This window comes from Ascidiella aspersa, chromosome 4, assembly GCF_963924565.1.
Source record: "Ascidiella aspersa chromosome 4, kaAscAspe10.2, whole genome shotgun sequence".
Lineage (NCBI taxonomy): Eukaryota > Metazoa > Chordata > Ascidiacea > Phlebobranchia > Ascidiidae > Ascidiella > Ascidiella aspersa.
This window is the reverse complement of record NC_139450.1, coordinates 13,292,980-13,319,170: the sequence shown is the minus strand read 5'-3', so window position 1 is coordinate 13,319,170 and position 26,191 is coordinate 13,292,980. Positions and strand designations below refer to the sequence as shown.

Here is a 26,191-nt window from a genome sequence, read left to right as displayed (position 1 = left end):
CTGTGCCGTTTATTTAATTGTACAATATTCGCAACGCTCCGGACATAATATGAAACGACGTGTAGGGGGGACAAAAAGGGCGTAAGTGGGAAATGCGCATGCAAACAGGGAAGTACGATAGTTTATATACTATTTCCGAATGAAAGTAGGGGGCACGTTTAACATTTACTTAAAGAGAATTACCACCAACTGTTGTTTTTAATCTATTGTGCACCAACTTAACGTGTTTTTAAACTAACAGAATCTCATTCAGCAGTAAACAGTACCGGGCAATTAAATTGCCAGAGAAATATTTGAAATAAAAGTAGTAATGACAGTTTTTATAGTAAAGGTAATATTGCTGCTTACAACAGAGATTTCCTACAACAAAATATACAAGTGAATCTAAAAAAAAGTTGATTTCAATAAAACCGTGGAACAAGCGAAAACCTTTAGCTTTCGAGCGTGAAATAAAAAGGTCGGTGATCCGGGTTTGCGCCTTTACAAATGCGCGCTTACAAGGGCCAACGTTGGAGCGCAAAATATATAAATCACAAAGCGTTTTTTCATTAAAAGCCGACGACGTGCAAATATAATAACAAAAGGACGATAAAGTTTCAGGGGGGAATACTGGTCGGTGCGCGAGAGAGGGGCAGTTGTTTATAGGGACGGGTGTAAGAGGGGCAGTTGTTTAGGGACGGGAGTAAAACGTGGGTGGGGTTCAGCACCTGGAACGCGCCGGTATGGAGAAAAAAAGGCGACGAAAAAACAAGACGTGCAAACGGGACACATGGGTGTAATAACACTGCTCGTAGGGGCTGTGGCAAAAAGACGGGTTTATGCTATTACTCTTTGCTACTGTGGATCGCTGAATTTCCTACATACTGTACTTATAGTTTCGCGTTGCTGTTTAGTGATCCTGCACTTGTAATGTAGCGTATTGCGCATTGGTGATATAGAATATGAGACAATTTGCGCTTTTTGGCAACGTTTGCGTCTCAGAAAAAAATGGAGTTTTTCTGGTCCACACAGAAAGGTGCATGGATTTGATTTCATGATGTAATATGTTACATATATATTATTATATAAGATACGGCGTTTTATGTACTTGTAGGGTTACCTTTTGTGGAATGTTGGCAAACGTGTGCGTCTGTATAATATGCAAATGGAATACTAGCAATACAATCTCACCGTGGACAAAAATATTCGGGCAAACAGCATTTGATATAAGCAAGATACTTAGAAATCGGAAAAACCGTGGTATAATAGGGTCATTGCAACTATACAAAAGAGACAAGAAAGGGGTGGAATCTCTGGAAACGGCGAGCAAGACGAAACAGAAAACGCAAATTTTCACGTGTAAGCGCAGATTTTTACGTCACGCCACCAACGCGATTTCTGCGGCCGTGAAACGCCGGGGCGTTAAAAGCGGAGACGGGCATTTGTGCTTTTTAACAAACACGTACACTGATCACAATGAGCTGTAAATGGGCGGGACCACACAAGATAGGAAAACGTAAAAACGCTAGAAACTTGAAAACGGGATGGTCGAACTAAATATGCCAGACCGGAATAAAATTAAAAAAGAGAGCGATTCGCATTTCGGGTCGCGCGGTTTGGGGTGCCTCTTAAATTCTTAAAATCGTAAATTCCGACAAAAACACGGCATTTTATCCTCCTATACATGGGGCAAAAAGATCACTAAATAAAATTACTAAAATTAACTAGCGGGCAATGATTCGCAGTGGAAAACGAAAAAAACACCGAAAGAGATAAAATAGAACAGGAAAACTCACGCGAAAGTGATTGTTTGCCGCCCTGTAGCGGCGAGCGATAAACCGATGTAGAATCGCCGACGAGGAGCTGTAAGAGAAGCACGAAGCCACGCACGGAAATCAAATTCCCTGTGTGCGTAAAAAGCGACGCGTTCTCGGTGCGTGTCGCATGGTTAAAAAACGCACAAGCGTTCAGCGTTGTGGATCGCGCGCCGCAAGCCAAGCCAACACACAACAGGTTCCTCTGGGCTTCTAACCAGCGTTTCCGGCGGCTCAGGACGACGGCGGCGATTTAGCCTGCGTAGCTTCCGCACTCGGCCATTCGCTCGATGTTGTTCGGTTGTAGGTGGAAGCGGCTCCGGTGCGCCTCGTGCGGCGTGCCGTCGCTGGAGTGGCCATCGTGAGATCGCTCAAAGGCCGAGTCGTTGTCCATGTCCTCTTCGTCCTGGTCGCGTGCCTCTATGTCGTGATGCTGGTGCTGGTGTTGCTGGTTCTGGTGCTGGTGCTGCTGGTTGCTCTGGTGCTGCTGGTGCTGCTGCTGTTGCTGCTGCTGTTGCTGTTGTTGCTGCTGGTGAGCGCCGTTGTGCTGGTTGACCAGCGCCAGGATCGAATGGTTGACGGCAGCCATCTCCAGCGCTAGAGTCATTGGGTCCTCTTTTTTCGGGATCAGCAGCGAAGGACCCTGAAGCGAAACAGCATAAAAACAAAATAAAAAATAAATTAGGTTCGCGCGCGGCACAGGAAAGGGCTGGACATGGGATAGAAAGCTTAATTTTAACGGTAATTATAAACTAGGGTTTCGTGGATGCACATTATGAGAGTTTCGAGAAAGAGACGCTGATTCCACTAGTTACGTTTTATTGATCTAAGCCAGGGGTCGGGAACCTATGGCTCGCGACCCATATATGGCTGGCTCTTTTTATGACGCAAAAGGGCTTGCCCTTCCGACGTGGCTCCGTAATGAAAGTTACGCAAATTTAGATAATTAATTTTTTCGTTTTTAGTATGTGCTGTCTTTTAACTTAGAACAAAATAAAGGGCTCTGTACAAATTGCTTTTTTTGCAACCTATAACTAGATGTAAAAAAGTATTACATGGCTCTCATGGAAATACAACCAAGAATATTAGGCTTTTATGACTCCCTAAGCTAAAAAGGTTCCCGACACCTGATCTAAGTAACGGTTGCGGCGTGTGGTGTTTGATTCGACATTGCAAAGCGTCAATTAGAAATAAAATCGCGTATTAGAGAGTTACAGTGACGTTTCTTCTAAATTTGTAACAAGAATTCGGCTTAAATCTTGGAAATAAATTTAAAACAACAAAACCTCCGAAAAAATAATCAAGAGATGCTTCCCTAAAACAACTAAGAACTTATCGCAATAGCTGAAAATCATGACTAAAACGTTTTACGAACTGACAAATGACGAACTATCTACTCACCCGTTCGACCAAGGACGGAATGTGATCCGGCACCGAGTTGCTGTCGTTCGAGTTGCAAGATGGCGTCGGGGAAACCGTTGAACTTCTGCGCGGACTGTGGATCTGCTGCTGATGCTGCTGATGGTCCATCGCCTCGATGTGCTCTGCCAAGTAAAATTTTAAAACTGACATTTGTCCTAAGCAGAGACTTACAACGGAATGCTGTCCGTGAGGGCCAAGTTTTTTTTAACCAACAGGGGAAAATAGATAGAAAGTTGTTGTTTTAAGTTGTCACTAAAAGTCGCCACATAAACCAGTCAATAATAAATTTGACCAAGTCGTAACTTGATTATAATGCTAAACACTGTTATTTTCTTAGGCCTGAAAAAAAGGTGGGCATTAGGGGCTGTGAAATGCTTTGTGGATCGACAACTAGCAATGTTTGAGAAAGGAAAACGTCTAGACTTTAGACACACTGTGTTACCTTACTGTAGGGGCAATAGAAGTATGCTACCTTGCTGCAGGAGAAACTAAATCAGCATACTATCCTAAATTGAAATAATAACTTGTATGAAACGAACTCAAGACACACTAATATAGAATTTATAACGAAAGCATTTAGACTTTTTTCCACGAATTTGTAAAATCGCAAACAGTTTCATCAAAGTGATCCGCCGATAAAACAATTTGTTAAGCTTAAATAGCAGATCAGCAATCAAACATTTTGAAGTAACAGGACGACTCAGACTAACTATAGCCAGGGGCTGTGCAGGTTATATGTATAAACCTTTCTTCGGGCAATACAGGTCATCAAACCGTTTTAGCAACTTAACTAATAAAACACGGATTAGGCTATTTACGAAAAATTGGCGATTAGGCGAGTTTCGTAAGTTGCGTTCAATTAAATATCTGCCGATCTTTTTGTGGAAAAAACTCTCCGACTGTACTAAAAGAATCAATTTAAACTTTAGGTCAACGCCTGGGTCGTGGCAGTTCAGGCATTTAATTGGCCGTCAATGCAATACTTTGGTAATAAACAAACATGCCTATATTGCCTACTAAAAAGGCTCTTGCGAACCAATGGTTCGTAGTCGTTGTTAATAAAACATTTCGTCATGCTAACCATTTTTGTTTTAATTCTATTGCCCACATATCAAATGAATAGTTTAAAATAAGCGCCAGGCGAAAGTTGTTTTTTACGGTTAAGTGAACCAACATTCAAGTGGTAATGATAAACCGATAATAATTACAGGCGGTATCGCTGACGCGTGGTATGGCAGGAAAATCCCGGAATAATGAGGTTTTGTCGGCATTCCAAAGATACACAGACGACATTTCGACTGCAACAGGCGTCAGCGGATAACAAGGTTTCCCGATAAAAATAATATTAATCGCCGAACTAAAAAAGCGAGTAGCTCGAAAATTCCACGCCTGAGGAATGGCGAACTTGGAAAACTAAATGACGTCAACCCGACGAGTGGAAGACGTCACAATTAGCCCTAAATGACATGGGCCGATTAAGGATGTCGCATTATTTGGCAACTGCCGCCAGGGCATACCTGTTTAAAATAAATCTGCGCAAGAAAATTGCAGCGCTTGTGGTTAGCTATAGGGCAAAATGCGAGGTGCGGGCATTAGGTGTTCATAGTTCACATATAGTGTACATTTCGGCTGCTAAGACTTTGATTTCCACAACAGATCGGCTCCAACAAATGCGTGGATTTCAACAGTCGACGCGCACTAATCGCCTCGATGCCAGATTCCGATTTACGCAGCTTTGCGAGCTCACATCACGATTTATCGAGCTTTGGTTTGCAATCGGCGGCCAATCAACAATGCGCTTATACACGAGCGATAATTCGACACAAATTCGCCGTTCGCCCGCGGCAAGCTACAGAACTATATCCTCCTTACCAATGTGTCGTCGTCGCTTGTCGTCCTTCCGTCGGTTGGCGAACCAGTTATAGACCTTTACGGTGGTCACCTTGTCCAGATCCGACACCACGCCACCTGAACGCAAAGGGTCCAGCGTTAAATTTAAGAACACGATTTTATGAGGTACGCATTTAAAATAATATACTATTTTTAGCAAAAGGCCCAGTTAAAAAGTTTAAAATTTGCCTAGGTCCGTTATAACACTCATGAAATACCTTACAGTCATATAAAGTGTGATACGGTATATTTTACATATGCCCTTCCCTTTAACTGAGAATTCTGTAATGGTCGTTACTAGAAAGGGGTTTTCAATGAACAGGAGCAATTGTTTGCCAAGAAAAAACTCATCACATCGCATTGCTAAGTAAATATTGAAACATTTAAGGTCCGCATTCGGACTGCGGTCAGCCAGTTGAGTAGCCCTGATATATGACGTCACGCTAAATTAGGTTTTTGTTGTTTTCAGCGGGTGCTTATCTGGTCACATTTCCAGTTAAGTTGCATAGAAACGGACCGACTCCCACCCAATGAAAATTGGCCTTCACTCGTAGAGCGAAAACGGCATTTTCGCCCTCCGCATCCCCATCCGGCTGTCACTCATCATTCCGGAAACCGCCGCATCCGAAAAGTTACAACGCGATCGCCCCTTCACGTTCCACCGCAACGAAAACAAAAATAAAACGCCGATAACGGAGGGCGCTATAGTTGTTGAAGAAAAGTGCGCATTTTCGCGATAAGCGACGGCCAAAGACGCACAACAAGCGATACAACTCCCCGCTCTGTAAACAACGCAGATGCAGAGTCGGGGATGTTGATACAGCCGAGTCAATAACGCAATCGCCCAGCCCTGGGACGACTGGGTCGAGTTTGGTGAGAGCGCCCCATTTTCGTACGATTTCGTTGCGTGGGATGCAAACTAGAACGGGCTCTTCATCGGCCGACAACGTCATATCTGAAAACTTTTAATGAGAAAAGACGAAAAAATAGAATATTGTTGTTTGCGGTTATTCCGGAAAAAAACAGGAGGACTACAGCAACTTGTCTTTTGTATATTTAACTTTATGCGGCGCAGACCCAAAGTTGGATTTTACCTTGGACTTTTGATATAAACAAAACGCTGGAACACAAGAAACTAAAACAATGGAAATGGCTGATAATATTGATAAACGGTTTCAATTTTTTAAATAGAATAAGAGAATGGTGGATAGGAAAGCCAGTTATTACTTATTGGGTCATGTCGAGGTGACCCCGTTAAGCCGACCAACTTATTATTATTGCAATCGGCGGTTAAGTTACAGGCGTGCCTCCAGTTGCGACGGTCGCTTACGAGTATATTATTACAGGAAACACGCCAATAGAAGTTGTGGCGCGTTTATAATTCCCGCAGTCTAGACGGTTAGATCGGTTCGTGCTGCAGGAAGCGCCGCTGGTTACAAGCATTAACCAGTGGATTTGATTAGCTTGTCTTAATGTAAATAGATAGCAAAACTTTGACGTTAATTGCATTGGGACTGAAATACGACAGCAGGCTTTTGATAGAAATCGAAGTAACTCTCCCTTAATGAAGGCAAATAATAAAAAATGAAAAATCGACGGGAAAAATATGTCAGGTGCGTTCATTGGTAAAAGTCCCCAACCCCTTTTTCGGCGGAGACCGAATTATTCACATTCCACGCGAGAAGGTGGGCGAAAATAAAATATTAATTCAAACGACAGTTAATTTCGAAGCCGAGCGAAGGATTTGAGATGCTTGGTATATTTATTGCAGCAAAGGGTATCGCGTAACTGAAGCAGTCGGAAAGCAAGCCACTCCTCAGCGTTTTACAACCAGTCCGGTGCGCGAACATATAGATTTTTATGGCCCCGCGTCGACCAAAATATATGAAAAAACAACACGTCAATGTTTGGATTTTATCCTATTTTCGTTTTCGCTTCCGTTATTTTCACCTACCAATCGTAAAACTCCTCGCTTTCCGGCAATAATTGGTTTCGCGCGGTTTTACAAATTTTAGGGCCTTCTTTACGACATGTGGCGCGCTACATTACCAAGTAAAAACGGTCTGTTTCCAATTAACACATTGTTAACTTGACATTGAAAAGGAAACGCACTCTGAATTGGATCAACAATAAATCTGCCAACAGGATAGTCTGTGCAGTTTAAGAAAAAAACGAGGACGTGCGTTTTTTTTAGTAAACGCACGTCCTCGTTTTTAATTCAACGATCACTCATTGGGAATGGAACATGTTGGCCCGAATATTAAAATAGCAGACACGATTAGCGCGGTCGTCGAAAAACGTTTAACATCATCGTTGACTCATTATTACAGCACCATTCCAGAGCAAACTAATTGTGCTGAATGTCAACGAATTTTGCGCCTTAGGGCGTGGCGCAATGCTCGCTTTCGCATCGTCAGAGCTTCTTCTTGTTTTGCCGCGGCGTGCAAGGCACAAACAAAAGGTTATTCCACCCATGTTTATTCACATTGCTTAACATCAAGCGAATCTTGCAAGAACATTAGAAAACGAAGCAAGTCGCAAGTTCGGCAATTTAGTATGAAACTACTTTAAGTCCCAATTTGATGAATTACATACTAAAAAACCTGTAGTATTTTGTTTTGGATAAACAAGAAAAAATAGTAATACAATCAGCATCGAGACTAAAACACTTTTCAACCTAAATTATATAATCAGGAAACAGCTGACCGAAAGTGACAGCATTCTGTGATTGAGCTCGGGCGGTGCTCCAGCAACGTTCAGTTTATATATAGAAGGCATTTTAAAAGCGTACCAGGCTTTTGGGCTTGTATAATGGCGTTGCACGCGTGCGCGATTTCTTCTCGTTTAGACTCGTCCGGGTATGAGTTTGCGTTATAGTAGTTCTCCAGAATCGACAGGCACTCTTTCGGCCACGTGAACCTAAAACAAGAAGGTGATTTATTTACTCGGTGCACAGTCTCCAAATCATTTGTTGTACGTGATTTTAGAGTCTTGGCAGTTGCTGATCGAAAAATAGATTGTTAATATGGTGCCAAACTCGAGCCGACTATTAGATGCGAATCAAGTAAAAAGGTTATCATTTGATAGTAAAATAGGCGTAAAACAGGTACCTTTGAAATTAATTGATATAACTTACGAACTTACAAATCGCGGATTTACAGTTAAAACACATTTTACAATAAATATTTCGACGGATCAACCTTCGAACTAAATGGCACGTTTTTAGCTTTGCATTTATATTTGATTCAAACAATCCAACCCGATTAGCCACAGCAAAACACACGACCAAATTGTTGTGGTATGAAAATTATTCGACGAAGTCACAAGTTTAATCATTGACCATTCCAACTACTGGGCTATAGTTCGCCTGCCGATTCGACGATTGCACCACGGCAGATAAGTTGTCTGTAATTGCAATGTCACCTGGCGGGCGGCGAGCTATTCTTAGTGCACGGGACAGTTCGACCAACCGAACGGCAAATGCAGCAGCAATACGGAGCAGCCTTGTCGCTTCGCGGCCGACTAAATATAGCGCGTTTCGGTGCCAAGTTGAAAAACACGGCGCCAATCAGCGGACCACGAACTTTGACATGCGAACCGTAAATTTGCGGCCCACGAAGAGTCGGTCCGCTCCAGAAACGAGGGTCACGAAGCGCGGGGGTCGCAGGGCCGCGGCAAAGGTCAAACTCACTTGGCGCACGACACAAAAGCACGAGAATGGCCGCTGTAGGCAAGGCTGTGTGCGTCACAGAGCGTTGTTGCACGAGCAAGGACCGAAAGCTTTCGTGCAATAATAATCAAGGCAGCCATTTTGCGTAGACTGCCTTGTCTTGAACGCGCTTATAGGCGACCAACCAATTCCAGCGCCCTTTGCTGGCAAACTGAAAGTCATATTAGACACTTTTTACTTTAAAAGTCAGACTGCTAAAATTTCGAGGCAGTTTTTGTTAACTATAGTTGTTCCAAAAGAGGCAAACAATTTTTCCAATTTTATTTGTTAAGAAATCATTCTCATTTTATATTCAAAACGTTATTGGCGGCTTGGGTGCTCGGCTGGGCACGATTTATTGCTGGGTTATGTAACAACAATGTGAATATCAAAACGAGAACAAAGTTCAATCCTAAAGTAACCATCTTAACCATTAGATTTAATGCATAGTGGAAATTTTACTGACATCGACATTGTCCTGTTAGAAAAGTAACCGAAATTAAATCTTACACATATTTCTAGGTAATTTTTGTAGTTTTACACATATTTCTAGGTAATTTTTGTAGTTTTACACATATTTCTAGGTAATTTTTTTAAACGTTATAAACGTTAAACGGACATCAAATTCGATGCACACTGATAACGTCCAATGATTCGGGGCCCTCATATTGTGTCGATAATTGCACTAAGTTACACTTGAACCGCCTCGTCCGGTCGTTTCGAAAAACACAAACACACACTAATTCGCAGTAGCTCAAGTGTAAACAACCGGTTGGTCTGGAAGAAGACCGGGTATTACGAGATAACGAGTTGAAAAAATGTATTTTTGTTTCTCCCTGGGATTGCTTCCAGAGGGCGTCGCCAAAACTTCCTATATATTTGACCACAACTGTTATTTGCGAATTCCGTGAAATAGAACGATTGGACAAATTAAACACGGTAATGCCAATTATTACGTTTAAACATGTATGCAGGAAAAGATTGAGATTATTGGGGTTCAATTTAAACCAAATAACATGAGCCTGTGGACTGGATGTGATTTTAGTAAACTAGTAAGTTTTTCTGGTGAATTGAACAGTATTTTAAGATGACAAACATTGTATTAGGGGAGAATGTGTTGGTGAACGAACAGTTGATTCTCCATCTTTACGTATACACAGTGTATAAAATATACATAAAATAAACCTACCTGGCGCCTCGCTTGGCCTTCATCATAAGTGAAGTCATCATATCGGGCTCGATGTCGTTGCTTCGATAGGATACCGAGTTCCCCATCGTCATACCTGCTGGATAGAAATCAAAACTAAAATCCCGAGATCAATTGCAACAGGTTAGCGCCAAAAATTAAGTGGGATTTTATATATTTTACGAAGATTAAACCTGAGCCAGCAGTTACTCAGGAACTGATACAGGCACTTAAACCCCCAGATTTCCATCGCTCTGACGCAATATGCTTGCGGGTTCTGCTAAAAGGACGACAAAGGCGTCGATTTATTCTTTCCGTCCTGTCGCATTGTTGGCTAACGGTTTTTGATTGAACGTGCCGCGCGTTTAAAAGAGGCGACGATTTTAAAATAACAATTAGAGGCCAAAAATGTCAAAAACAAGGAATTAGTGTTAGAAAGATTTTCCAAATATCCATAAGCACACAATTCGCAAAAGTAAAAATGGTAATAGCCCTTCCACAAAACGGCGCGGCTAAAATATTTTGCAAGCTGTCAGCAATTTTTAACGTTCATGAATTTTACTCTAACAGCTTAGTGTAAAATTCACTGATAGAATTGACGACTTTATGGGTTCCTTGATATTCATAATTGCAAACTATATTTACCGGTAGCCATAAATTTGTATTTGTTTAGCCGTCCAACCTCATATCGTGTATGTCACGGATCTTGTTTCAATTCAATGTAGACTGAGATGTCTTACATGCAGCACTGGTGTCTTAACTGCGGAAAGGATGGTTACCCGGTCGTGAGTCGAGGATCTCTGGTGAAGATCTACCTTAAAGGCCATTTTCACGTGCAAACGCACACCGCGCAAGGGGCGTTCGTTCAACGCGCAGCACTAACCGCGCATTTTTAACAGATTAGAAATACAAATATCGCGTTGAAACGAAATCTCAGTTCGATGCGAGAAAAACCTTATCTGATCGTAACGCCTTTTTCACGCCATACATTTTATCTGATATGCAGAGAAAAGGAAGAGCCCGTCGCCGCAGTGGGATACAAATTGGCCGTCGTACGAAGGCGAACAGGGTCCGACTGCACACGCCAGCTTCACCGTAGCACCTGGCCAGACGCTATCAACCAAAAAAATCGCTCAGCAAGGTAGGCTCGGGTTACATAAGTCGGTTAGGCGGCTTGGTGAGTAGACGCAGGCCCGCAGTCACGTTCAGGCGCGCTCCAGAGTCAGACGGGTGCGTCGCCTCCATATGCACTCTGGGCATCGGATCGGGATCCTTTGGACGGCCAGCGTTAAATCGCTTGTTGCGAGCCCCGGGGGAGCCGGCGCCGTGTTTACGGATTCGGTTAACTTGGAAGCCGAAACCGGTTGGGATTCTACCGAGGCGATGTCTAAATACACGAGCTGTCCGCACGGCCAATATCGTCGACGCGATTGTGTATTGGGCGAACGTGGGTTGCTTTATGCCAATAGAAGCAAACACGAAAAGGAACACAAAAGCACCATTTACTTGGGTTATTATCAGTACATAGCATATTTGATTGGATGGGGTATAGGTGGCGATAAAAACAAATTGACCCAGGTTCCCAAAATAGTTTAGTGGAGACCTGGCCAGCCATTTTAGTTAGAGTGGCCATGTAAGACAATCTTATATTCCATAAAAATCAAACGCACTTCAAATCATTACGTTTAAGCAGGAAAATCCCAGTTAAAATACCACAACTATCGATGCAAACCAATTAAGCGCTGCGGCCCGTTCCATTGCTCTGGGCTGGAAAATTATTTATCGCTGCTCTTGAGTTTACGTGTGTACAGTTACGTATTCCAGACAAGCTCGCGCAAAACGCAATCGCTGAATCACCGCTATTTATTTCTTGCGGTCGCCAATCAACTTGTTCGCGCGAAAGAACTATGTGTGGATATCAAGTGTGTGCGGGGGCATCGATTAAGCCGATCCCGTAATTGCAGCGTGGGCCGACTTGGTCCTCTAGAACGGTGAACCTTATTAGGAGGTATGCGGCGACTGTCTTTCGGTGGTTAACGCTGCAAAGATTAACTTACTTGTGTTGAGCACTGCGGCCAACATGTTGAGTTAGTGTTTGGTCTCTCTGAGTTGACACACCACAGACACGAGAATTTTTTACCACCTGGAAATGCCAAACGATCAAAAATGGCAAATAATACCCAGGGTTCATACAACATGTCCAATTTGCTTAGTAAAATTGTACAGAGAGCAACTATAGTTAAAACAGTCTTAAAAAGTTATTGTTTTTTCGTACGGGGCGTGTGGTGTATAGTTTACGTAATTTATTTAAAAACTGATAAGTTCATATTTGACGTAAAGAAAGCCCATAAATCCATCGTTGATCTATGAGCCAAACGGATTACACAGGTTCAAGTCCGGATGTGTAACGACATAATCTTGGCAAGCGCAAGACCAAAATTAAAATGGGGGTCATTTTGGGGAGGTGTTTAATACTAAAACCAACTTTTGCAAATGATCAGTTCTGTCATATCTTTCATTATTCATTTAACAGGGAATTATTTACTCAAAATTCAGTTGATTATAATTTTGTAGGATTTTAATTGCTTCTACTATCATATGTTAGAAAAAGCATGAGATGAGAATAATGAGAGAACCGGTAATCCGGTCTGCATTACAGTGGTCTCCGCAAAATAGCTTGCCACTGGTGAGTCAGCTAACAATTTATCGAGGAGTCAGATCGTCACAATGCATTTTTTTTAATAGAAAGCTCTCTAAAGGAAAGAACCGCGCTATACGACTGACTTTCCTATTCATCGATCAGGTGCATTCCGCCCTTGTTGAATCAATAGTATTTGTCTCGAGAAAGCGCATGCTATTCGTAAAGGTGATGCTAAAGTCGAAGGCAATATTTTTTATTATTTTCATTTGAAAATCGATTCTTTAAGTGGGCTGGTTTAAATCAACAAAACATATTCACGACAACTGAAAATTCGGGATGCGTATACCATTTACAGTATTTTAGAGAATTACTGAACCTTTTTTACTAAAAACAATTGGAAATCGCTGAGTTAAACAGAATAAATGTGACAAAAATACGTGATCTGACATGACAGCGTCTATCCGGATATTTGTTCATAATATTATTGACTTGCTCTGTACTTAATAGTACCTTATAATAAACAAAACTACTAAAAAAGAGAACAGTCAAACCCGATAAAGAACTCTAAGCATTTTTGTACAATAAGGGCGATTAGTTAAATCTAGAAACCTAGAAGGTAAATCTAAGTTGGCGACGCCGGCAGGGTAGAAAACACAAGATGTAACACGGTCCGAAACGGATCGGGAATACGACGCAGCATCGCATTAAATAGGCTTATTTTTAGTAAATTGCTACTTGAAGGTAGCCGACACACTCGTGGAGCAATTTGAGTTCCAAACAGCAATCAGTCCAGTAATTACGCAGACACAATATTTGCCCGAGCCTCTGGTGGAATGATTGATCTTATGTTTTTGCCGACTCGCCAATTTGGGATTTCCAAGTCCAACTGTGCTCCATGTGCTAATACGGCAGTATCAGTGGAGGTTAATCGGTCACTTAAAATGATGTCATGCCATGGCATTCAAAAATTAAGCGCTGGTTTCACTTTGGGTTATCAGTGGTTATAGCGTATTTAGCGCTACAGTGGTGGCCACTTTTTGGCACAACAATGCAAAAGGCACAAATAATTTTACTTGACCATGAATTTTATTCTTAGGCAGTATATGACAGTTGGCCTTTTCAAATCACATAAAAAATATACGAAAGAGCATAGCTCGCGCAACGTTTTGTCGTTGTTTAAATTGACTGAACGACCTTTTAGCTATTTGCGGTAAATTGGGCAACCCTAATCAATATTGCAACGTCTCGTTAATGTAAAACCAACGACATTTTAATCAAAAGGAGGCGCGTGTGTCCACTTCTGGCTTGACAAATTGCCTCGCCTATATAAATTAAAATGACAACTTGTCAGGTCAGATTCGAATCGAGAGTTGAATTTAAGACGGAGGACAGCGAAGGCCATTCATGTCTTGTTGTAGAATACACCTACCAGATCCACCAAGCCTGCTATCTCGAGTGATCGAATTAAGTTGTATAAAGTGACAGTCGGTGTCAAACCGAAAACAATCGGGCCGACCCCGACACGACTGGGTGACAACGGCGAAGTGCGCCAAGTGACGGGCGGCGCAATTACAAGGCAATAAAGACTGACAGCACCGGGCCCGGATGTAAACAGGCCGAGGTCTGGCGCAGCGGGGGCCTTTTGGTAGATGGGTTAATACGGCGGGAGGGGGATAGAGTGAGGGGGTATGACAGCGATAACTCGCACCACTTTATCCATGATTCATGCAGCCGGCATTACTTATTAATACAAATCGTAAACACTTCTCGGTGGTGCGGCGACAAGCGACTGTTGGAGATCGAGCGGGAAGAATATTAAGGAGCGGCTCGAAACGCAGAAGATGAGCAACTTATTGCGAAACGATCGCGCTACTGCCAAGCGCTTGCCACCGTTTGGTAAATAACCCGTCAAAGCGTTGCTGCTCACCGGGCAAGCGCCAATCCACTTGTCCGCAGCGAACCGAGTTTTCGTGCACGACTTTTACATGCAATTAGGGCGTCGTGTCAAGCGCGAAACACGCGCATTTGGCGCGTTAATCGAGGACTCGGGAAATTGCGCCCAAGATAAACAATTAAACACGGTTAAGGCAAAAGGGGCGGGAAGCGCGCGGGTGTAAACTAATATCCGATCAAGAGTGACAAAGCAGAAGTGCACAAGCCGCTTGTTTAATGCTCCATGCGCCCACGAAAACGTCCCTCAAACTCGCCCTCTTAGTGTCACAAGCAAATGGCTTCTGACGGGTGTAATTCGGGAATTACGCACTTTGGCAACCCTTTGTTTGTAATGTCAGTAATGTACCAGTCCGGACAGGTGTAATTGCGTCTGCCATTACAGCTGTAAAAACGCCAATAACACTATTAAACAATGGACGAAAGTGCGAAATTGGCAACCTGAAGAGATGTTTCGATTAGACGTCTGCACGAATTTTATTCATGCTTGATCTCGATATAATCACTTATTCTTGCCACGTACGAAAGGTTTGCGATTAAGTTGTATATTACTTGCGGCGCACGCAATTATGACGAAAGCAAGAATCGCCCGCGGAAATTTTCGACACAATCTCATAACTACGATCTTTCATATCACTGCGTTCAATCTCCAGATGATTTAATGAACGCAAAAATAACCAACATTACATTCGATGTACAATCTGGCGAGTAAACCAGGAGGTTATCAACTTTTACAGCGTGAAAAACGTCAATTCGCGAAAATTAAAATCAAATGTGCAACTGGCGACACAATGCGCTATCCGAAAAGCATTTCATTGTTTTAGAAAAGCATTTCATTGTGCATTTATTTGTTGTCACTTGACAGCGAACAGGAAATAACCTTGGAATCAACATAAACGCGGAATGCGCAGCAGTAAGTGGATGAAACTAAACGTAAAGCGTAGAAGCAATGCCTCCCAGCGTCGTTTCCAAACTACATCTAACTATATCGCGCAATTATTCCTATAGGGCATATAGATTAGTTTCCATGTCTCAGTGAGATAGCAAAACTCGTCTATGCAAGTTAACAATCAATCCCAAGATCTTAGAAATCACATAACAAATAATAAAATACTGAAAAACAAATAAACGCAAAATATACCGAACTTACCATTGTTCATGCCGGGCGGCTTTCGCTTTTCGATGATGTACCAGGTGTACATGGCCTTCTTTTTCTGGCCGCTGATGTCCTGGGGTTGCGCCAGCCACTGCGAGATGTAGCTTTGGCTGATCGCTGCGAAAACAAAACACGAAAATAAGCGACTGAGACTCTCGGTAATGGCCGGTTTCATGGCCAGCGTCGCAGATCCTCACTTTCACACAGGAAAAGTTCTGCTTTTCGGTAAGGACGACACTGGCCTCGAGCCGGAATGCCGTTTTTGCGATTGGTACAGCTCGATGTTTGACCTAACAACATTTTGACTTACCTGGCTTGTAATTCTATTTCGTCGACCATTTACACTAGGGGGAAACATCACTCTAAAATTGAGTGAGAGGTTATTACACACAAGGGGTTTCTTAATGGTGTTTGTGGTCATTTCGAAAGTATTGCCATTATTAGGTTGCTGCGCAATATCGATTATATTACTGTCAATTGATTATGTGTGATTATTTTATGGTCATGAGATTATCTCGTGACACAACGCATACCATTTGTAAAGAAAGTTATAAATAAATATTGAAGGTTATTTCGAGATTGATCAGCTATGTTCTCCACCGAAGTTATGTTAGATTTTAAATTGTATAAGTCACATATTTTGTTCGTGAAATTGATATTTTGAAACAACAAAAGGCGAGAACCTATTAAATATTCAAGCCACACGATGGATTGTTTTTGTTCTATGAGCACTTTTAAATGTACGTTTCACCCAAAATAATTATGGCCTGCCTCTTACGTCAGAGAATTTGATGCCGCTGTTCACAATTACAGCTATTGGATTCTGAAATACAATATATATGTATCGTTTGTTTTAAAAATGAAAGAAAATAACTGAAAGATTTCGATTTCGACTACATTTTCAGCAACGTAAAACAGAGAAAGAAAATTTGAATGTAATTACAGTACTGCGACAGATAAAACACATTCGGTCACATATAGTTAAATAATAATAAAAAACAATATGTTACATGCGTAACAGTAAGTTTGTGATACCACGTCTCAAAATAGGCAATAACGCGGTTGAAAACTATACCTACAATAGTCTTTGGAGCATAATGGTTGGAGGTTGTAGTAAGACGTAATAAGAATATCAAAGCCCATACAGAAGTAGGTGATACCTACTTCTGTATGGGCTTTGATATTCTTATTACGTCATACCTACAATAGGTTTGAAAAAATGAGAAAATATGTTGGATAAAAACAAAATCATGACTATATCTCGTGAAACCGGGTCGTTTGTATCGTTTATTATGTTCCATTGTTTGAAACATAAATGCAATTTAGATACATTCCCAGCTACAAACAGGCCTCCCGCGCAGGTATTGAGTCATTCGAAAGGACATCGACTTACGACCATCCGTTGCTTGACCGCATCTTTTCCTAAACCGACCGCAAGTGTACAGCATCTGACCCTCAGCTAACTCCGCCACCAACACAAATACTGCACCGTGTTTTGATGGTCGGCATTTCATTGTGTCCAATTTCGTAGTCGTTTTAATTTTGTCTAATTTTGTATTCGTTTATATTTTGTTCAATTTTGATATCGATTTTATTTTGTCCGATTTGGTATTCCTTTTTACTTTGTTCAATTTGGGATTCGTTTTTATTTTGTGCGATTGGTTTTCGTTTTCCGATATCCGTTTGTCTTGAGGAGATTGTGCATTTGCGCAAAGCTTTTATCGTTAGAGTAAAAACTGGGGACTTTTCAAATTTTAGCTAGCCGGGAAGAGATCACAATCTGTCGAATTCAGTATGATATGTTGCGCTTTGTGTCAAAGTATTTTTGATGATTTACGAGCAGTGTTACTAAAGAAAATCAATATTCAACTGATTATTATGGATCGTTGGTATTTAACGTTTAACTTAGTTTGAGGTCGCAAAAATCAATTGGTGAATAAATTTAGGCCTAAACCTAAACCTAAAGGAATAAAATCGACGGGTAAATTGTGTGTGCAAAAATTACCTATAATGTAGATATATAGGCTATACGTACGAACTGATCTGTGATAAGCGTTATGGGTAACCAAAAGGTCAAAAATCTACATCAAACATATAGAAGACAGATCCCCAAGGCATGCGGTTCGATTGATGTCTCAACCCGCAAGTCAGCTGCCGAGTTCGCAGCAAGGACTCGATGGTGAACCAATCATATTTGTCAGGCATGCAACAAAAAGGCATATTTTATTGAGCGACAGAAGTAAATTTTAATATTTTGTTTGGAAAGATGGGGATGCCATTGCTTCTAGTAATATTTATTTAATTTAATTTTTGGTTTCTTTTTTGAGCGGATGGAATAGCAAAGTGAATACAACAAAGTTTTTTCCAAAAAAAAACAGGTTAATTTTTTTTTTGCTTCACTTACAATTTACCATTTGACAAAACGTTCAATATACAATGTAATAATGTCACCATAAAATGTGATAGATGAGGGCATTGCTAAAACATCTCCTAAAACATTCATGTAAAACTGTGTACAAGTAATTATCGCCGTACCGATCGACACGATTCTCGATTTAATTCACGAGTCTAAGTATTGAAATAACCCCAGCGTTAGTCACACTTCGGCTCAGTTGCCTAATAGTAGTCGCTGATGCGGTTGGCCCATCCCGGGTATTACCGCTATCTCACATCAAGCAAATACAGTGGCAGGTTTGCCTAAAATTTACTGTTGTTCATTAGATAAAATGTTCTGCTTGTCTATATCCGTGCAGCATTGCAAAATTAATATTCCGTAACAAAGGTTTTCAGCTAAAAAACAAATACGTTGGGGTCCCAATGGATTTTTTTTCTAATATTCTTTGCAATAAAAATAACCTAAAAAAGAAAAACGTCACTACATAAAGGACGTCAAATGAAAATATATAATACAAGTTATTGAGTTCACTTGCTTCGCTTCATTTATTTTCATTTACCTATTTTGGGTTCGGCTGAGTTTAGTTATAAAACCTTTTCATTCGAGGAAACTCTGGAACTGGTTCCTAAACAAAACAACGATCAAGGAATCTCACCGTTTCTTGTCGCCTTAGCGATCGAGGACTGCGAGATGTGGCGCTCGCTGATGAACTTCCGGATGTCCTCCTTAACGGAGGCCTGATCCCTCCGGAAGAGCTCCTCCAGCTCTTCGCTGATGTCCACCTTCTCGCCGTCGATCTCCACCACCGTGCTCCCGGGCGCGGAGGAAGACACATTACCGCGCATCAGGCCTGAGAGAGGAGGAGGAAAATAATGTATGGAAGAGGAGAGGGCAATTTGCCACTGATAAAGCTGTAAGAAAGCGAAGACAAAAAAATATCTCTCTGTCACAAATTAGTGTCTAACGATTGTGTGTAACATTCTTTCCAGATGCGTTAAACTTGTTGTTTTGTTTACGACTAGACGTTCGTGTTGCGTCATAATGCCCCAAAAGTGGCGTGATGTTTACTGCGTTAAAGCAGGTCATTCTACATTAAAAGTGGTGAAAACACGTGTGTTTTATGTGCAACTGAAAACCCAAGCTAAAAGCCTAACTGAAGGTTAGCATTAACACTTCTGAGTATGTAGGCTGAAAAGCGTCGAAGTTACCCAAATAGATGGGACATTATTGTGTTCGTGACACTCTCTATGAACGTTTTTGGAGGATGGGCTCTTAGGAATAAGAGAGGGATTGTGTATTAGTTTATTTGTTAGGGTCGCAATTGGCAAAGCGCGCTGAGTGATTTAGTCAAATGTCCAATTCGGTTTCTTCGATTCGTTGATATAGAAAAATCATTTTGATGTTTGGTTTTTGAATTAAAGGTCGAGCGTGCAGTTCAACCCACAGATAAGGCCCGGAGCGCTAGACACGGTTATCCAAGTACACGCTAACGCTGCGCAAACTGGCATGTTTACCAAATATATCGACAAGAGTTCATTTGTTTGGAATGTTTCGATATGGCTTGAAAGAAATGAGCTTAATTGAATTACGAGACATCTCGAATGAATTGGCGGCCCGCTTATAGTTTCACATTAAACAATCTGCATTTAAACTTACCAGTAAGTTTGCGGCTTAACTTTTGTTAAACCCGAATAAGTTAATTTTACGATGCATAACATAACTCTTTCAGTTTTTGCTACAGGCAATATTAGTAAGAACAGTCCTAAGTAAGCAACGCATATCGTTATAACGGTTGCTGTCTTTGTCCGGTGCGACTTTCGCTTCTATTTTTACGACTGACGTTCCGTTCCCCGCGTTAGGTATCTCGTGTTTTTCTTCACGCGCCATTGTTATGACTTACCATTCGGCAGCGGTGCTTAGCACGTAAACAATAGCTCGAGATGTCATGAAATATTCATTGTCGGGCCATATGGCGGATAAATAACTCGAACACAAATTAAAGCTGCAAGGTATAGCACTTAATGCTCGGGCGAGTCGCAATATTGGAATTAATAAACACCGAAACGTAAACGTGCAATTCAATTAGAAGATTAAGTAACGGCATATGGCAGACGGCGAAGGTGAAAATATAAAACTCACTAAACAGGTTGAAAAAGGACAAGAATTAGCGATGGGTTACTTGAATTATTTACCAGCGTTAAAAAAATGATGAAGTATACTTAAAAATTAAGGTTCGTTTATGAAAAAAGTTAAGGTGAAAAAACGAGCAAACACACTGGTTATGAGAGGATTAAGAAGAAGCTGCCTTAATCGTCAATTTCAAATACCAGGAAAATATGATCAGACAAATATATGTCTTACCCCTGACTCTCCAATTTACAACTGAACCTCGATTTGACGATCCTTACCTCTCTGGTTGATGAGACCAGGGTAGTGTGCAACATTTCCGTGGGCGAATCCATTCTGGAGGAGACTGGCTGCTGTTGCCACGGCAACCGCCTGTGACGTGTTAGGCCACTGTGCAACTGAGGGCAGCAGACTGAGCTGATTGGGATTCTGCGAAAAGAAACTGTTCAGCCGAGTATGATCACAACATACAGACTCTTGCACTACAGAACGGCGGTATTAGACTCATTTAAAGGTGGACTCACTTATTTTCTTCAAAGATATTCTGCAACCACGATAGTTGATAAAAAAAATAAAAAAGTTAAAACGTGGCACGGCGAATACTGAATTTAGATTGGTGTATTCGCGTATATATAAAATATCATGAGTAACTCTTTTGCGTAACACTCGGTAAAAATAGTTTAAAATCCCATCTGGATATTTTTTGCGTGGGTATTTCGGCAGTAACTCTCATCCTTTTGCGGCAAAACGGGAAATTTTACGAACTTATTTTAATTAGAAGCGTTTTGTAGAGAATCGCAAGGCTGCTCTATTCTTATTTTGCTCTATTTTTATACTTTACTTTCCATGACTGTGTACTGCTTCGACATGTAACTTTGTTTTAAATTGCAATACACGGATTTCTAGATCAGATGATCGAGGGTTGATTTAAAATAACGTAGTATGGAACTCCAAACAAAATTTAGGGAGCACATAAACGATTTAAGCAATATCTTTTCTTAGTTTGGTTGCAAACGCCGAGAACGTATCGGGTTTTGTGGCAATCTGTTTTTCCGGGAGTCGTATTGCCAAATTCGAACGCGCAACGACCCAAATTTGATCGGAATCGGGACAAGACATGATAGCCTCGCTGACACCGCGACGGGCGTTTGTTTTGCATTTCAAAGCAGGTAAATTTGAATCAACGGACCTGTAAGGCGCCAATGTATCAACAGATTTTGCTGTCTACGACCAATCGGCCCACCAGGATCGGGTGGTGCGATCCGATCGCATTTTAACAGGCGCCGTCCGACTACAGGTTTGCTTCACACCAACGATATGGCGACGCAGTAAGCGCGGTCTTTGTTTTACGGTAAGAGAAAATATGAAATCCCAGCGATGTAAAATTCGATTTGCCAAGCCAATTTTTAGTGGATTTAGAAAACGCGCGCTGTGAAGTTATTTACCTTTTTTGTAAATCACAAATCTGATCACCGATAACGAAATTTCGAGCAAACACTATGTAACGAATGACTGGTGGACCAGTGGTGGCTGACGATAAAACTTTTTAGAGTGTCAAAAGCATGGTCGTTTGTTGTGATGTGTCTATGCGATATAATTACGTACTTCGCACTTTCGCGCCGCCCAAAACCTATGGAGAACGCAAAATAAACCATAGAAAAAAGGTAATCGACGTGGGTTCGCGCCTTGTCACACAACAGAGGCAACGAAGCAACTTAAATGTAAAATAGCCTCTCGTTTTGAAGATGCGACGGCGATAGACCCTGGTCTTGTTACACAGTGTCAAATTGGGTGGTTACGATTCGCACACCACAGTGGGTGTAAATAGCATCGAATATTGATCAAGCGGTCGGTTGGCCTGACGAAAATAATAGTCGCGCTTGTTTGTAGAAGGACAAGCAATTACAGCGGTTCGTCTCAACGCGCGTAATTTAATACCAGGTTGCTCTGGACCGAGACTCTATCAGGGCCAAAGAAACAATAAACTTACGTTTCAATATTTCCATAAGACCGTCAATAGTCGATTTAAAAACTGTAATATCCAGTATTTTTACCTGGCTATAACACTAAAAAAAATAAACTATATACACGCTATAATGCTATTTTAAACCATTTTTATTTGAATATTTTTTATGCAAAGATAAATTTGGAGTTGAGCTGTTTAACCATTTTGTTATATAAAAAATAACGCAGGCAATTAAGCATTGGATTAACAATGGTTTTGCGTAAAATCTGCTCCGAATTGGTAGAAGAGAGTGTAAAGAATAAAACTTAATTGGAACACCGTCTCTCCAGCAAATAAGGTAATACGATAGCGAAGAGCTATACCTGCAAATGCGCGCCAAACATGAGTGGATTGTGTTGACCAATGTGATGGGGAAGCCCTGGGTTCAGCTTTACCTGTCAAAAAAGAGAATTATGTTATGTATTCATTCTCATAGTGGGTATGACAATTTTAAAACAGTCCGTTTACAGAGCAAAGACAAAATCAGGCGCGATAGCATCTTTGTAGTTAGAGACTGGAAGAATTCACCGGGCCTGATAAAAATAGGCTACAATTTGGCTAAACAGTTGATGGACACCGCTACAAAATAGTCACCGAGAAATTCGTGGATACTGTACAAAAAGGTTAGCTGCCAATATAGAGACTGTGAAACGAAGAGTTCAATATTTTTCACTTCAAATTTGCGACAGCGTAAATGGCCACCATACAAAGGAACAAAAAAAGAAACGAGCTTTGCTCCTAAATATTTTTATAAATGTTTTCCATAGTCACAAAAGCGCTACCACCAATGAACACAACGAACTATAAATAAACCAATCAATGAACTAGATTTTGTAAAATGTGTAACCCACTAGTACACGAGATTTATCAAATATAATTTCTAAACTGTTTTGCGAATGCAGCGTGTATGCCTCACTGCAGCTCAACGAGGAATCGGAATTTTACGCGCTACAAACTGATAAGTGCGGTCAATTTCGTTAGGTTGGTTCTACGCAGCTAGACCAAACTCGGCACCAAAGTGGATTCTTTTGGATATAGGTCTTACTTTTTTCCGCATCAAAAACTGCACTTGTTATGTGTGATAGACAAATGCACCCCACAGTCACAGGGAACCTTGTTATCTACTGACAAATTTTGTGTGTTTCTAAACCGCTCCTTTTTATCAGTTTTGAATTTGGAAAATGTTTTCTGCATTTTCTGCAATAAATTCATGTTGTGCCCAACATACTGGTTATATTTAACAAAGATAGGGGGATGGTTGCTAAAGATAGTTGCATTTAGGTAGGGTAGATGCTTAACAGCCCGCTTTTAGGGAAAACGTTTCAGAGGGTAGTCCATGCCGCGGTTTGCATCTTAGCATACAGCTGTCGGTCTTTGGCTGGTTGCTTATTAGAGCTAGTCACGCCATTGACCGATCGCAAATTAGCAATAACACGCGTCGCGTCGGCGGCTAATCGTTTTTTCTCGCGACGCCGCTAAATAGAGCCGGCGCGGCTAAACATAGCGGCGGCAATCACGTCTCATGAAGCACACAGCCCGCGAATCAGCGCCCGAAGCGCGAGCCAATTGGCCACGGGCAACTGCAAAAACGTGTATCACGTCACAACAAGCGGATAAAAGGCAAGAGTAAGCGGGAGAGGCTTCGACCCGTGACTCTGACTCCCTCGTCGCATGCAAAAGGTCGCGCCGAATGGAAATGTCAAGGCGCTGAAAGTTACTGGTGCGCATTGCGTTGGCGCGAGTGTGCCGCTAACTCGTGCGCATGTGCACATCCTTTTTTTTTCTGGTCGTCGTGTCAAGTGTAAAGCGCGCGCTTAATGCAAGTGTTTTTTTTTGTCAGCGCCGCTGTTGATGGCAGTTACTGGTCGGATGCGACTGTTGACAGTTGCAGGCGTGATGCTGATGCAGATCACGTCGAATGCTGTCCCTGGCCGACAGTTTAAAAGGCATTTTTTGTACAAAAGCTAATATTTACGCCAAAACAGATTGGTGTCGTAAACTCAGTGGGACCCTGCCTGTTTCCCTGACAAGCCCATTTATCCTGTTTAGTTAAATAGTAAACAAGTGTGGTTACCACTAAATTAGTGGACAGTACGGTGCCTATTAAAACGAAAGCATGTTAAAAATTGTTTTTTTTTAAACAGAAAAAATTCAGGTTACAAATAAAGTAACCAAAATATTTGGTTAATTGGGGCCGTTAAAAATAGTCAAAGCGTAATCGTCTTTTACCACATTTTATACACATTTTTTTTTTATTTTTTTTTAAGTTTATTTTTAGGCTTTACCGTTTACCAGAAAATCGTTTAAATCCCACTATTTATCCTTGGACAATAAGCAGAACCACTCCAGTTATTTTTGCCACTCTTGAGGAAGCCCAACCACAACTTGAAAACGCAGACGTTTTCACGTCACCGAACCCGAAACGCCGTTCAAACGCGCAGGAAGACATGAAAGCATAAATCACGATCCCGAGCGAAATATTGGCAACCGATCTCTACTCACGTGTGGCGGTGACTGGGGACTAGTGCTGATTCGCTGAAAGTCCTGCTCCTTGGGCAAAGATGATGAGGACGAGTGATTTTGCGCGCTGCCACCACCAGAGGGCGCCTGGTGACCGTTGCTCCCGCAGCTGCTGGGCGGCGACGCGCCGGTGGCGCCGTTGTGTGTGTTGGACGAAACGCTGATAGAAAAAAACTCATTATTAGGCAAAGCAACGGCAGACTGGAGTTAAATTTTTGGATTATTTGCTCTATAAACCCAAATTCCCAACATCAAACCATCGTGAAACATGATCAATCGCACAATTGGCCAAATACCGATATTATTGTGGTCATAGTTTATTAAAATCACAATCCAATTCTCGCGCCCCTATCAAATTACCAATCAATTCTTACACCCATTCTACCATTGTAATTTTACTGTTATACAAGTAACTGATAACACAGTAAAACAATACCAAAATGTGAGTTCTTTTTAATTTTTCATTTAGCTGAGCAAAGAAACAAATTACAATGTTTAACATGTAGGTTCTCGTTTGTCGCAGCTCTTGCCTTGATTTCACTTTTCAATACTTTAGCACGGTTTCGTTGCACAAACTGGCGAACGTTTTTCAAAAACAAAGTTTTTAACTGTCTTTTGTGTAAATCTGGCTGGTTGCTTATTCAATTTTTCTGTGGTTAAGTTTGAAATAAATAAATTTTATTTCGTTAACTAACAACTTTCCATTAGGATTCTCAACCCATGACTCGCGAAGCTCTTCAAGGGAGTGGGAAACTTTTAACTAGACTAATTTAATTTTGGTAAGGGTAAATGGAATCTATAACCTGTCGTCCAGAACTCAATATATTTCAGATGTCTATAGATATGATCGATTTTCCCACCAAATCCTATATCTCCGTAATTACACTGGTGTTAGAGATCCAGCGGTTTTAAATTGTAAGTGAATTGCGTTTGGTATTTAAGCAAATTGTTTAGCCACCATACTGCCATTATGTGGGCCCTGAAATAAGTTCTTATAAAAAGTGGCGGCTATAGGTACGAAAGTTTGTCGAAAGGGGGCCCAGACGTAAAGAACCAACAACAATCGTACCTGGCACCCGGACTGCCAAGTCCGACCTCGTCCAGTTTTTCCATTTCCTCCAAGCCGCGAACGATCTGGTCCTTGCTGAGGCCGCTCTGCTTGAGCTTCTGCAGCAGGACGATCTGGCTCACTGTGAACTTAGGACTGCTGTCGTGCTCCTCCATTTCGGCGGAGAAGGGCGACGAAAAATGAGGAGTTGAAGGAAATCGCGAGCGGCTGTCGTGCCGTTCACGCAGTTGTACGCGCATTCAGGAGCGCGCTATTCAGTTCGGAGAATCTTCTGTTGCCGTGGTTTTGGTGAGTCTATTTTTTGGTTCTGTTTTGCTACCTTATATCC

At 41.5% G+C, this 26,191-nt stretch overlaps 1 protein-coding gene across 1 annotated transcript; it reads right to left on the bottom strand.

Annotated features, from left to right (window-relative positions):
- Positions 1 to 26,191, bottom strand: LOC146147998 (homeobox-containing protein 1-like). Its single transcript, XM_083387979.1, has 11 exons — positions 25,864 to 26,191; positions 24,777 to 24,954; positions 22,598 to 22,669; positions 20,551 to 20,698; positions 18,798 to 18,992; positions 15,742 to 15,864; positions 10,004 to 10,097; positions 7,897 to 8,024; positions 5,088 to 5,183; positions 3,195 to 3,337; positions 1 to 2,436 (listed from the first exon to the last, which is right to left on the bottom strand). Exons 1-11 carry the CDS (start codon positions 26,100 to 26,102, stop codon positions 2,047 to 2,049), a joined length of 1,806 nt encoding a protein of 601 aa, XP_083244105.1. The 5' UTR covers positions 26,103 to 26,191; the 3' UTR covers positions 1 to 2,046.